This window comes from Rousettus aegyptiacus, unplaced genomic scaffold (assembly GCF_014176215.1).
Source record: "Rousettus aegyptiacus isolate mRouAeg1 unplaced genomic scaffold, mRouAeg1.p scaffold_m13_p_2, whole genome shotgun sequence".
In the NCBI taxonomy this organism is placed as follows: domain Eukaryota; kingdom Metazoa; phylum Chordata; class Mammalia; order Chiroptera; family Pteropodidae; genus Rousettus; species Rousettus aegyptiacus.
The window spans coordinates 57,146,505-57,158,637 of NW_023416295.1; the positions used below are offsets into that span (position 1 = coordinate 57,146,505).

The 12,133-nt window shown below is 41.6% G+C and overlaps 1 protein-coding gene across 13 annotated transcripts in view; it reads right to left on the bottom strand.

Annotated features, from left to right (window-relative positions):
* Positions 1-12,133, bottom strand: part of TANC1 (tetratricopeptide repeat, ankyrin repeat and coiled-coil containing 1) — a 209,703-nt gene that overhangs the window by 67,434 nt on the left and 130,136 nt on the right. For 9 of the 13 annotated variants that reach the window (XM_036237305.1, XM_016152858.2, XM_016152852.2 and 6 more), the window contains 2 exons: positions 6,754-6,884; positions 5,519-5,705 (listed from right to left, as the gene is read on the bottom strand). The exons of 2 other annotated variants lie outside the window; for them this stretch is intronic. In XM_036237305.1, the coding sequence (XP_036093198.1) occupies positions 5,519-5,705; positions 6,754-6,884 (318 nt within the window). The remainder of the gene's footprint in view (positions 1-5,518; positions 5,706-6,753; positions 6,885-12,133) is intronic. 2 more of the 13 variants (XM_036237308.1, XM_036237306.1) reach the window with 1 other exon arrangement.

A 12,133-nucleotide genomic window follows, 5' to 3' on the forward strand; every position in this document is an offset into this window, starting at 1 on the left:
AAACTTGCTCTTGGTACACAGCTGCCAATAAATGCTTCCTACACTGACAGAACCACTACAGTCTGACTAAAAGTACAGCAGGTGCTTTGCTGACTCGAATCATCACTAAGGATTTCTTTCCCACATCAAGTACATTACAGAATTATACGTGTAAAGGCAAATTTTTCTCCTTCGCCTGAGAGATTAAAAAAAAAAGAAAGCGTCTATAATTAAGGATGATTTTTTAAATTGCAGGCAATGCTGTAAAATGAATATTAACACAGATTTGAAACACTTTTAAATAGTTATTACCAAATCAATTTCAAAGCATTTCAATTTGGTAGCAAGCAGGGCGCCACGTGACGACAAAGCAGCATTAGCATGAAATAGAAAGGGCAGGATTTTCAAGTTACAAATGAAAATACAGTGCAAATCATTCCTCTTTGTATCCCTCTCTCTGCATCTGATTACCTCCCTTGGGACATAAAGTCCAGGAAATAAAAGGTCTAAAGCTACCTCTGGAATCACTTTCATTTTATAAGCTTAGCAGAGAGCACAGAAGAGAGACACACAAGATGAAAGTCAGCCCACAATAGCTCTTTAATGTCCTATGCAAGCGGGCAGAAAAACAAACATCATCAAACTCTAGTGAGCACCAGCAGGATACTAATTCAGGTATCCACTACTTCACTGTAAGTCACTTTTGCAGGAGAAACGTATCTGTGAAGGTATTCCCCCGACTAAATTTACACCTGCCTCCCAGCTTCAAAGCGAGAAGGACAAAAGTATATGTTAGTCTCTCCCCTCTCCCCCAAAGAAAAAGGAAAGGCAGCAGGAAGAGCCCAAGTTCTTGCTTTACCCTTTTCAAATTCTGAGCACTTGATCATCCTGAAAGCAACCTGGCCTGGTGGCTCAGGTGCTGAAGAGCCAAGCAGGTGAATGACACAGCTGCTCTGTGTGGGAGACATGCCTAGTGGGGGAGATGCGGCCACAGTTCACTTGGAATTCCCTCACCTCCCTTCCTGGAGCTATCCTTAACACTAGCTCTCAAAGGGAAGTACACTGCAAAAGCCTTCTGGAGGTTATTAATGTCAGCGGGTACAGACAGAAGAGAATGAAAGGGATGACTGACTTTTAAGGGCCTACTTCTCATCCAGAATTGTTCTAATTGCTACCTGTAAGTCCTTCCTCTAGACACATCTGTTAATAGAAAGGATTTATTATTTTTAAAAATCTTAATAGGAAAGCTGGGTTTTGCTTGTTTCTCATTTAATATCCATCCTCTTTCTTCCTAAAAAGTCCATTTTCTTGAAGACACACACACACACACACACACACACACACACACACACACTAATGACCGTAATAAGGGCATAAACAAAAAGGTGCTTTAAAACCCACTGTTTTCAGTGATAGGTTTTTGTGGGGTTTTTTTGTTTTTTGGTTTTTATAAATCAGACTGGATTTCACACAGATTCTGATGAAAGCACATACTTATTTTCTAAGCTGGGATTAATACAGTTTACGATTTCCATCTGCAACAGCTGGAAACAAGTTATATCAAGGGAGTATCACTAAGAAAAAATATTTTCTCAGGCAGGGAGGAAACACCTTTAAAAGCCACTATATAAAGTTTTCCTTTTCAAAGCAAGTAAAATGAAAAGCTACTTTATGGTGATTGTGTACAGCTGGGTTTCACATTTAAAAGGTTTTCAACTTGCAAATTTGAAAAATCGGACACTAACTTCTAGTAATGCCAATGATTTCAATACGTAAAGAGTAAGGAATTTTACTTTAAAAAAAAAAAAAAAGGATATTCCAGGGAATTCAGTTAATCCCATCCAGCTTAGATAGTATTTCTACATGACAGAATTACTATACTTCTAAAGACATTTATGTTGGCAGAACTTGGGCCTCCTGAAATAGGATAAAGTGAGACTCCCCTCTGTATAACACCGTAAAGTTGAGACGGGGCAGGAGGGTTCTGTTAAGCCCTGGCCTCCACAGAGAAAGGCTGGAAGGGGTCCAATAAATTCTTCTAATGGTCATTAGTCTGCTCTTTCTCCTACAAACAGTTCCTAAAAAGAAAATTCTCTTCCCTTACAATATGTCAAAACGGTGGAAACAGACACAGGCAGGGAACCCTGCGGCAGCCCTGAGAAGGCTGTCTGGGTGTCTGGGAGCACACGCTTCTCTGCAGGCACTGCTCAGCAAAAACGTTTAGGTGAAATATTAACGGCACGATGGAAATCAGCTTAAATAGAAGGGGAGGTCCAGGAATGGTTAAGAATGGGTTAACACTATTTGAAATTTCCCCTAAATGTCCCAAATAAACTCTGTTAATATTGTACATGGAAATATGGTCTGAGATGGGGGCCTCTACTTTCCCAAAGCTTGCAATGTCATGCATTTTATACCAGCCCCTCCCCACCCCTCCAAAACCTTTGCTACTCCAACCTGAGCTCCATGGGTTGACCAATCTTGAAAACTTAAAATGGAAAATTAAAGTCTCTCCCTCCCTTCTCCAGGTCCTGAGTAATTTGGAACATGGATCCGAACCAGCCTATTTTACAAGCAGCTGCCAAGCCTTCCAAAACAGAAAGCCAGGGTATCGCACCTTCATCTCTGCCCACTGGGATCACTGTGTTCTTGAATATTTTATTCTGTTGAACGTTTAAGATGCCCATTCCCAGGCTACACCTTATGAAAACCAGCATTGTTCTGCACGGAGAAAAACCACAATTGAGTCACAGTTTCCTGCTTTCTGAAGAGGCAATGGAACCTGCACACCCTGCATTGATTCAGGAGGAAGTGCTTTCTATCCTCTGGCCCCACCACTCCTGCCTCTTCGAAGAGCTGGAGCTACAGTCTGTCTGGAGAGGAAATACTTGCTTTCTTTCCTTCTCCTCCCTACCACACCCCCAATGTGTTCCTTGGCAACAGATTCTAATTCTGCAAGTCATGGAACAGAGAAACATTGTCACCAGCACAGCGTTTCCCTCTCAGCTACCTGCAGAGAGATCAGCTAAAGCAACATGAAACACAATCTCCAGAGGCTGGGGGTCTCCCATGAAGGGGGACGTACCACATCCTCATTCCTCCCAGTTTCATCTGCTGAATTAAGGGAACATGTTGACTTGAGTCAAGAAATGAAGGAAAGTCTTAATGACATGAAATGTGTCATTTAACTTTGAGGACAAGACACAGCTTAAAACACAGATGACATTAAAAGATTTAATAATGCCAACTTGGAATGGGGAATCTTGCATAGCTTCTTTATAAACTAAATTAATGTTCCTTCTTTCAATGCAGCTTGCTAGTAACAACATTTCTCTTTCTTTGATTTTTCATTTCCGACACCATGCTAGGAGCCCAGTAGATAGCTGGAATAATATACATGAGATCTCTCTCCACATGGACACGAAAGTAAATAATAAAACAAGTGTTAAGTACATTGAAGAAAAATACTAAGGTGCTAAGGAGAGCATATAACAAGGGAAGTAACCAGCCTGAGACTGAGAAATGTATTCAACCAAATCCTAATTAAAAACCTCAATATTCCTGCAGCTCAATCTTTCATTAACAATACAAAAAAGCAAACCGGCAACTTTTCTTTCCTCTCTTTAAAACGCTTTTTAAATTGCAGTATTATATTTCAACCAAAGAAGGAGAAAGAGAAGAATGAATGAATGTCATTTTTCATTACTGAAAAAGTTTCAAACTGTCAAACAAAAAACTAACTTGGTTATAGTAAGAGGTACATAATGCCAATGCTAGAACATACAATGAAAGGTAAAAAGCTGTCAGAAATTTCAGAAAAGCTAAGAATGCTGTAAAGAAAGTCATCTGGCTATCACAGAATTAATACCAGAGATCTATCAATGGTGGACAGCTCAGAGACGGATGGGGCATGAGAAGGGAAAAATTAGTTGGACTAAACAGCAGGTAAGGAAGTAGAATGAGATGAGAATTCAGAATTAGCCAAATAAGCTCACTGGAGGGGCTTGAAGCTGAGTGAGAAGAATTTAAATTGCCTACAAAAACCTCAACCCACCATCTGTATGAAATGTCCAGAATCAGCTCATCTCTAGAGACAGAAAGTAGAATGAATAGGGCTAGAGGTGAGGAGGGAAATGGGGTGTGACTTCTAACGGGTACAGAGTTTCTTTTTGAGGTAATGAACATGTTCCGCAATCAGACTGTGGTGATGGTTGTACAACTCTGAACATATCCAACACATTTAATGGTTTAAATGGGTGAATGCTATGGTATGTGAGCTGTGTCTCAATAAAGCAATTACTGAAACGAAAACCCGCCAAAGAGCCTGATCCAAGTGAAAGCTGAGGGAGGAGGCCACCTTCCTTAGGCTGAGGGCCCCTCACAAGAGCGATGGTGGGGCTGATGCCAAGAGGCCCAGAACCCAGTGCCAGGAGTCTCACAGACCTTCCGAGGCAATCTCCACGACACAAACTGGGGGAGCCTGCAACTTGGTTTTTCGAATTACTTGAAAGAAACTGCAGGTCACTGAAGAAAATAGGAGCTCAAATGTTGTTCCATTTGGTTACACATTAATGTAGAAGTAAGTGGGGTTGAATCCATAATTAAATGTACAATATTCTTCAAAGACATGTGCGTAACTCAGCAAAAGGGAGGGAGATGAACTGCTCAGCAGAACACCAATGTTAGACAGTAGCATGATTTTAGGGCAGAGGGGGACCCAAACAATCTGTCTAGTGGTCCCACACATCTGTTCTCGGAAAGGTGCTAAGCTGGAGACCCGAGACACACAGACGCCCAGGCCCACCTTCGGAAACGTCAACACAGTCTGTCTGGGATGGAATGTAAAAATAAGGGCTCTCAATTCCCTGGATGATTCTAATGTGCACCTGGGACTAGGCACTACTGAACTAATCGGAGTCCTTAATTTTACAGAGAGGACTCAATTAAAGGTTGCTCAAGTCACCTAGCTAAGCAGTCTAAGAGTCAGGACCAGAATCCCCATCTTCAGACCCTCAATTCAGGAAGACCACACCTACTGTGTGGATGTGCGCGACACGGACGGGCCAGCTTTAGAAAATCCTGGCTGCAAAGCAGTGTTCAGGTCCCATTACAAGAAACTGAAGAACAAACACATGGAAAAAAGTGGGGAAATAAGTGACCTTGAGATTGGGCCGGGGACACTTCACAATACACTGCGATTTCACTGCCTTGCTATGTGTCCTAGTGGGACCTGCTCCCCAACAAATGCAATTCATTGGTGAGGAGGGCAAATTTTTGTAACCTCACAGGCCAGATCTGATCTGGAAAATTTTTAACCAAATGAGTCCAGCTTTATAAAATAAACGCCAAGGAACGTAAAACCCGATGCTTCATTCTCTTGGGTATACACGGAGCCAGTGCTGTCTTGCAAAGAATAGGGCGGGCCCTGGCAGACCGACCTTCACAGACCATGCTAAACCCTCTTAAGAAGTGCCTGGCGAATGAATGCTCTGGCTGATGTGCATTGAGCCATTACATTACCGAGCAGTATGCTTCTTACCTATAATTCCACTGTCCTTGCTTTCCAGGGTGGAACTAGGGCTGCTAATGGTCTCACAGGGACTTTTGTTGGCTGCCGTCTTGCTGACACAGCTATTCAAGGTTGAGCAGGGGCTATCGGTGCTAGGAGATGCGGTGCTGCTTGTTAGTGTGGAGCAAGGACTGATGCCTTGGCTCAGAGCTGTGCACTGTAAGATGAACGGAAGGAGGAGTTAGCAGGGCTCACACAGGATGCTTCTACACATTCTTTTGTTTTTGATGCTAAAACGATAAAACTAAAGACAGGAAAGTGGAAAACAGTTTTTAAAACCTCGGGAGCTTCGTGTCTATATGGTCTTGCAAATTTTAAGAGAAACATCCTTGTTCCGTTCCCCTCCCTTCTGATTTTTTTTTTTCTAATATAGAAAGGGCAGCCTTAGAAATAATTTAGTAAGGAATGCACATTTGTAAAACAGAAATAGCAAACAGGCAGACTTCCTTTCATTTCAAGTCTGCGGAAGACAAATGGGTTCTTTGACCTCTGCACGGAAAATCTGGGAACTCTGTTTTTGTAATGTTTCACAAGCACTGCAACCTGATTCAATTCCTGAAGATTTATGGGCTCTGGGATCGGGGGAAGGAGCCTGGTGGTCACTGCAATCTCAATTGAGGCACGATATCCATGCAGAGACCCCCACCGAGGACAGAAGCTCGGGCCCCTCATTGCTATTCAAACGGACACATCTCATCTCAGAAGCGGCAGGCTGCTGTTCCCTAGAATGAGGCGTGCTCTCTGGTAGATGAACCATTTGATCTCATCTCATTTTGTCTCTGCCTCATCACCTATCAATCTTTTCATCACCCCACTGACCCTCCAAAATCTCGGCTGCTAAAAAAGCACAGGAAAGCATATACCAAAGCAGCCAGATGAGAAGAATGGTGCTATAAAGATAAAAGTAGAATCATTACTATGAAATTCTCTCAGCCACTTTAATTCATTTAGCCACTCTTCTCGGGTGGTGCCTGGAAGGTTAATGTGGACATTTTCTTAAGTTCTGCACCTTTCCGCTTCTCCTCACCACCCCACCGCAAAACGCATAAGGGTTGAAATAAATTTCAATATACAACAATAGCCCAAACTCCTCTGAGTGCACAACGACTTCCCCACTCAAGGAGGAGGAGAAAATAAGATGGCTGGTTATCCCTTCATTCATCCTCTGAGCAGGTATAAGACGCAGTGTCCTCCTCGGGCATTACCATGGTTTCATTTTTTTCTTCAATGGTTATGTGTGTGGCACTTGGGATCCCTTCTCCCAGTAAAAATCCCAGCCTTGTCAACAGTTCTTGAGCTGCCGGCGAACAGCTCGGTTCATTATCGGCCTTTGCTTCTGGAACAAAGAAAGAAAACAATGAAGATGCCCCTCTGGGGAGTTTCAGTATTGCATCTGGAGGAGTTGGCACCACAGCTGCTTCTCTGGTGTTTTTGTGTAATTTTATAAAACGCACAAAGTTTGACAATGCTGCCTGTCCTCTAGCCGTACATTTTAATTAAGCAACTGTGACAGGTTAGGACAATAATAAAAGAGAAACTCCAAGTGCAATGGGTGAAATATTTGACCTGAATTAGGAGAACACAGTGTCACTGTCCGACAGCTATTCCTGTTTCCATGTCATGTGCAAAACGAGTACTTCAGACACCAAAAGTAGAAAAAGGCCTACCCTTCACCTTCCTCTTTAAGAGCACAGTGTGGCCAATGCCCACAGGAAGCTGAAATAAAGTAAAGCCCAAAAGGCTTGCTGGCAGAGGCCCAGGCTACTTAGATGCTGGGGTGAAGCTGAAATGCAAGCTCTCGTTAAGCAAGACAGAGGCAATGGCTACTTTGGTGTAAACCTGTTCTGCCCATCGCACAGCAATGAAAGACAACGGGATCCCAAATCAAGGGTCAGTCATCAGGAGTCGATGTTGAAATGATTTTAAATCCCAGTGAAATGTGTCGCAAGAGGCAGGACCCGGTATTACACCCCGCTGTCCACTTAGAGATGTAGAAAAATTGGGCTGTGCTCTCAGCAGACTCCACAGGAATGCCGGAAGCACCTTTTACCTAAAGGTCACAGGACATGCTCAGAAACCTTCTCTTTCTCTGGTCTCCCTAAAGCTAGTCGTTTTGCTTTTTTCAGTTGAGTATTTTATTGTTGGGCTTGATTTAAATATTGAGCTGTAGGTTAACCTTGAATCCAAAAGCCTAAGTGTATGTACTTAATTATGATACACAAAATATTTGCATTATTCACACATCTCTCTTACAGTTTAAAAATCAGCATCTATCAGGAAATGAAATAATTTATAAAGTAAACGATGCTTACAGAAGTTAGAACTTAAGAACAATATGCAACCTGTAATGTAGTCACTTGTCTTAATGTTTTGTTCCTTTCTGTTAAATTGTCTAGGTACTTAGAGCCATACATTCACGAACCAATTTTCCCTAGATGTAGATTGGAAATCTGCAGATACTAGTCTTAGAAAAATACACTGAGGGAAGAACAATAAAATAGTGATGTTACCTTTGAGCTATGATGTCACCGCCAAAGCTTAACACTAATTTTGCCTTTTGCAAGGAAGCACAAAAATTAAAGCAAGCAGAGCTGAGAAGACCAACTATATTACCCTCACTCACATATCATCAGCTTTGCTAAGTCAAGCTCTCAAGACAGAAGCTACAAGGGAACTAGGTAGCTGTATCTTCAAGGTAGAAAAAGCACCCTACCACTCGCTTGCTCTCAAAAGTTTGGGGTGGAAAGAAGAGCTGTTTACAAGTGTGGATGTTTTCCAGTTGTTCTAGAAAACTGTAGAGGTAAAATAACCAAGGCTTGACTGTCTGGGTTAAGAGAGCCCCAATATTTCTGGATCCTTTGAGTTAAACTCATAACGTGAAGGGACAATGGCCCCAAGCCAACTGGGATTAGGGAGCCACCCCAGGGCGGGTCAACCACACCCTCGGAGCCACTCTACAGAAGGTCCCTTCCCACCAGAGATCTCCAATCACATTTTGATTCTCAAGGTTCAGGGGCATTTGGGTAAGGAATACAGGAACCAAACCAAATGGGCACAACCCAGGCACACCCAAAGTCTGAACCACTTCGGAACAGGATCAGTCCCGCCTACCTGCACCCCTAGGCTCAGGCAGGGCAGCTACTTTATCATAGGTGGCAGCTGGCTGGACCAGAGGGAGAAAACAGGATGCAAATGAAAAGGGGAAGAAGTGGGGGAGGGGGCAGAACTCAGCAGTTTCTCTACTCCATGCCCCCTTTCCTTTCGAAACAATCCCTATACTGCTACCCAACTGTGTCCCAGAATGTGTAGCTTCTAGTTCAACCTGAAACACTCTGGGGAAAGAGCCAGAAACTACTCCCAGTTGGCATCTGCTGTGGAGACAAAAAGAGCAGCTGCACAGGCTTGGCCGTCACAAGATTCACCCTGAAGACAAACAAGCCCATAGCCTATGGTTCATTTGGGGCTCACTGCAAAATCCTGTATCCTGTGTAGGTCCAGCAGGAAGTGAGGGATGCCCCCAGCAGTCACTGCCATCTCCACACAGCATCTGCAGACAGATACCCCGGATTGTCATCAATGACTACACACACACACACACACACACACACACACACACACGTATATATGTATATATGTATATACATATATACACACACACACACGTACATACACATATTTCATTTATATATTTACGCATATCCAAAGACAACTTGTCATCCAAACGGCACCCCCTTCAGACAAGCTGGGAAGCAGTGGCAACCCCAGGTTTAACGCCTGAATTGACAAGAGATACCCAAATTCATGATTAACTTCTCTAAAGTGGACAACCTGGACTCTGCTGCTACCAACGTTCCAAAACCCTACTGAGGTTCAGAATAACCGGGCAGATATTCTTTATTTCAGTTTTTGCATCCATTAAGCCATTACAATTTTATTTCTTCCAAAAGCTTCCCAACTAACTATCTTTTCATATTATTCTCTCTTCTCAAATGTCATCCTAGTGACCTTCCACTCAGAAGCCCCCTTCAGTCTGAATTCCTTAATCCACGTCAAGCCATCCACATCTTTTCCATTCCTAACGCACGAAACCTTCTCTCACTGAACTTTTCATTCTGGCAGAAAGGACACCTGGGTGAAGTGTGACAGTGCCATTTTAGAAAAGATGAGTTGCCTGGGAACTTATACTGATACACCTGACTGTGAAACAGGAATGCATTTCTACTTTCATAGCTGATGACAAATATTGAGATTTAAACAGATAAGATTTTCTTTAAGCTAATTCTTACTATGAAATGACCCCTAAACCAAAAATCCACTGGGACACTTTAAAGGAAGTCTATTTTCATTCATATAGTTAATATTAAATCACTCATAATAATGGGCATACCTTACCCAATACCAGTGGGATAAGAGCTAGAAAGACCTCATCGTTTCGCAATGCTTCACACCCCACAGATTTAACTATCCAAAGAATTTATGATAGCTGTATTTGGAGTTGGGAGAATAATTGGCCCCACTACCTAGGAATCCATTAGGCAAGCAGGCAGAGATATTCCTCCCAATAACTTTTTAAAGGAAGCTTCGATATCACACCACTGTGGAATAATCATGTGGAGGAAGGCAAAGGGAATTTCTTGAATAACTTCCTGTCTGTCTCTTTTTAGCTATTCACACCTATTGGACCACGTTTAGGACTCGAACATTTAGGAGCAGTCCATGGACTAGCTCTCCAATTACCACCACCTCACTTCAAATCTATCTGTGTCCTTTATTATCATCCCCTCACCCTGCTCTACAAAGAGACTTCTCCACACCGAAGCTATTCTGGACCCCTCTACCTCTGCCCTCTACTATCCCTGACCTGTTTTCCTCATTAGGAAAGCAGCCATGACCCACTTCTTATAGGTCGTGAGGCTCCAAGAAATGTGAGAAATCTTATGAGCCAAACGTCTTTAAGATGATGCATCAAAGTTGGTCATTATTTCCACCAACTTCGACACCAAGGGCCCATTTTTTTCACTGGTTTCATGGATTGAGTCTATTTTCAATGTGTTTACATTTCTCTTAACTTAAAATAATTTCTGTTTATAGTTTTTCTACCTTCAATAACTTTTTCTGAACTCACTATTCCTTCAAGACAACAAAGTCCCTCCTTTTCTGATTACCAAACAATTCCAGCTTGGCCCACATTTACTGCTTTCCTTTCCCTTCTAATCATTCCCTCTTCTTAGAGCCAGACTCTGTTAGAACGATGATGGTCCCAGGAGATTACCAATGATCATTCTATCAGGAGAAGCCTTTTCTTCACACTCATCCTCTTCAAACTCTACAGAGCATTGGGCATTGTACAAAATGTTTGGCCATTTACTAGCTATGTGACCTTGAAACCTGACTTAGTATCGTTTTCCTAGATATTACTTCTGAATCAAGTTTGTTATATGAGACACGGTCTTAATTGATGTTGACCCCCTCCCTCTGCCTCTACCTATCCATGTCCTGCTTCTTGACTAACCTCTTGCCTTCCCCACCTTCTATTTACAAGCATTTTTCTGTTTCTTTCTGGCTGCCTTTCTCCTAAGCCATCACCATTCCCTCCTCCGTGGATCTCCAAAACTAATATTTATAGAGAAACATCTATAAATGTTCCTACTCTGGTTCTGTCAATAATTGGTTTCTAGTCTATAATATAAAATGAAATTAACAGACATTATTTTTAAGCTTTTCGTCTCATTCACCCCACAATAAATCTTACCATTTCTTCTTTCAAAATATGTCCTGAATTAGCCTTTTTTCTCTTTAGTCATACTGCCATTTATCTCTAAGTCCTCATCTCTTCAAGTCTAGATAAATATGAGCCTCTGGATCAATTTTCTCATCTATTTTTATATTCTCCCTCTCTTCTTTCCATTCCTCTAAGCCAGTGGTTTCCAAATTACTGGTCTCAGGACTCTTTCTTAAAACTGAGGGCTCCGAAGGCCCATGTGGGTTATGACTATTGATATTTATCGTATTAGAAATTAAAAATAAGACTTAAAAAAGTATGTTAATGCATTTTAAGTTAATAAAACTAATTGCATGTTAAATAACACTTAAAAAAGTTTCAATTTTAAAAGTTAAGAAGGGCCATTGTTTTAAATTTTGGAAATCTCTTTTTAATATCTGATTTAATAGAAGACAGCTGGAATCTAATGTCTGCTTCTGCCTTCAATCTATTTTGATATTTTCTTTTGGTTGAAGTGTGTGAAGAATGTGCCCTCAGATAGATGTGTAGTTGGGAAAGGGAGGAATCTTTTCAGTTAATTCCAAATATTCTTTGATATGTCACCAAACTTGACACGTACCTGGTTCTTAAAGGTTAGTTCCAATGTTGATTCTGAATCCATACCAATGAATTTTTTTGTACTCTATTACAGTAAAATTGGACTTTTACCCATGCAAGATTTTGTAACATCACGTTTTGGGTCATTTTGAAAATACTGGTTTTATAGATTTTGCAAATGTTGACACATTATACAACACCAAAATATCACATTCATTAATCTGATATTCATTAATGTGATATCACCACAGATCTCAATTAAAAAG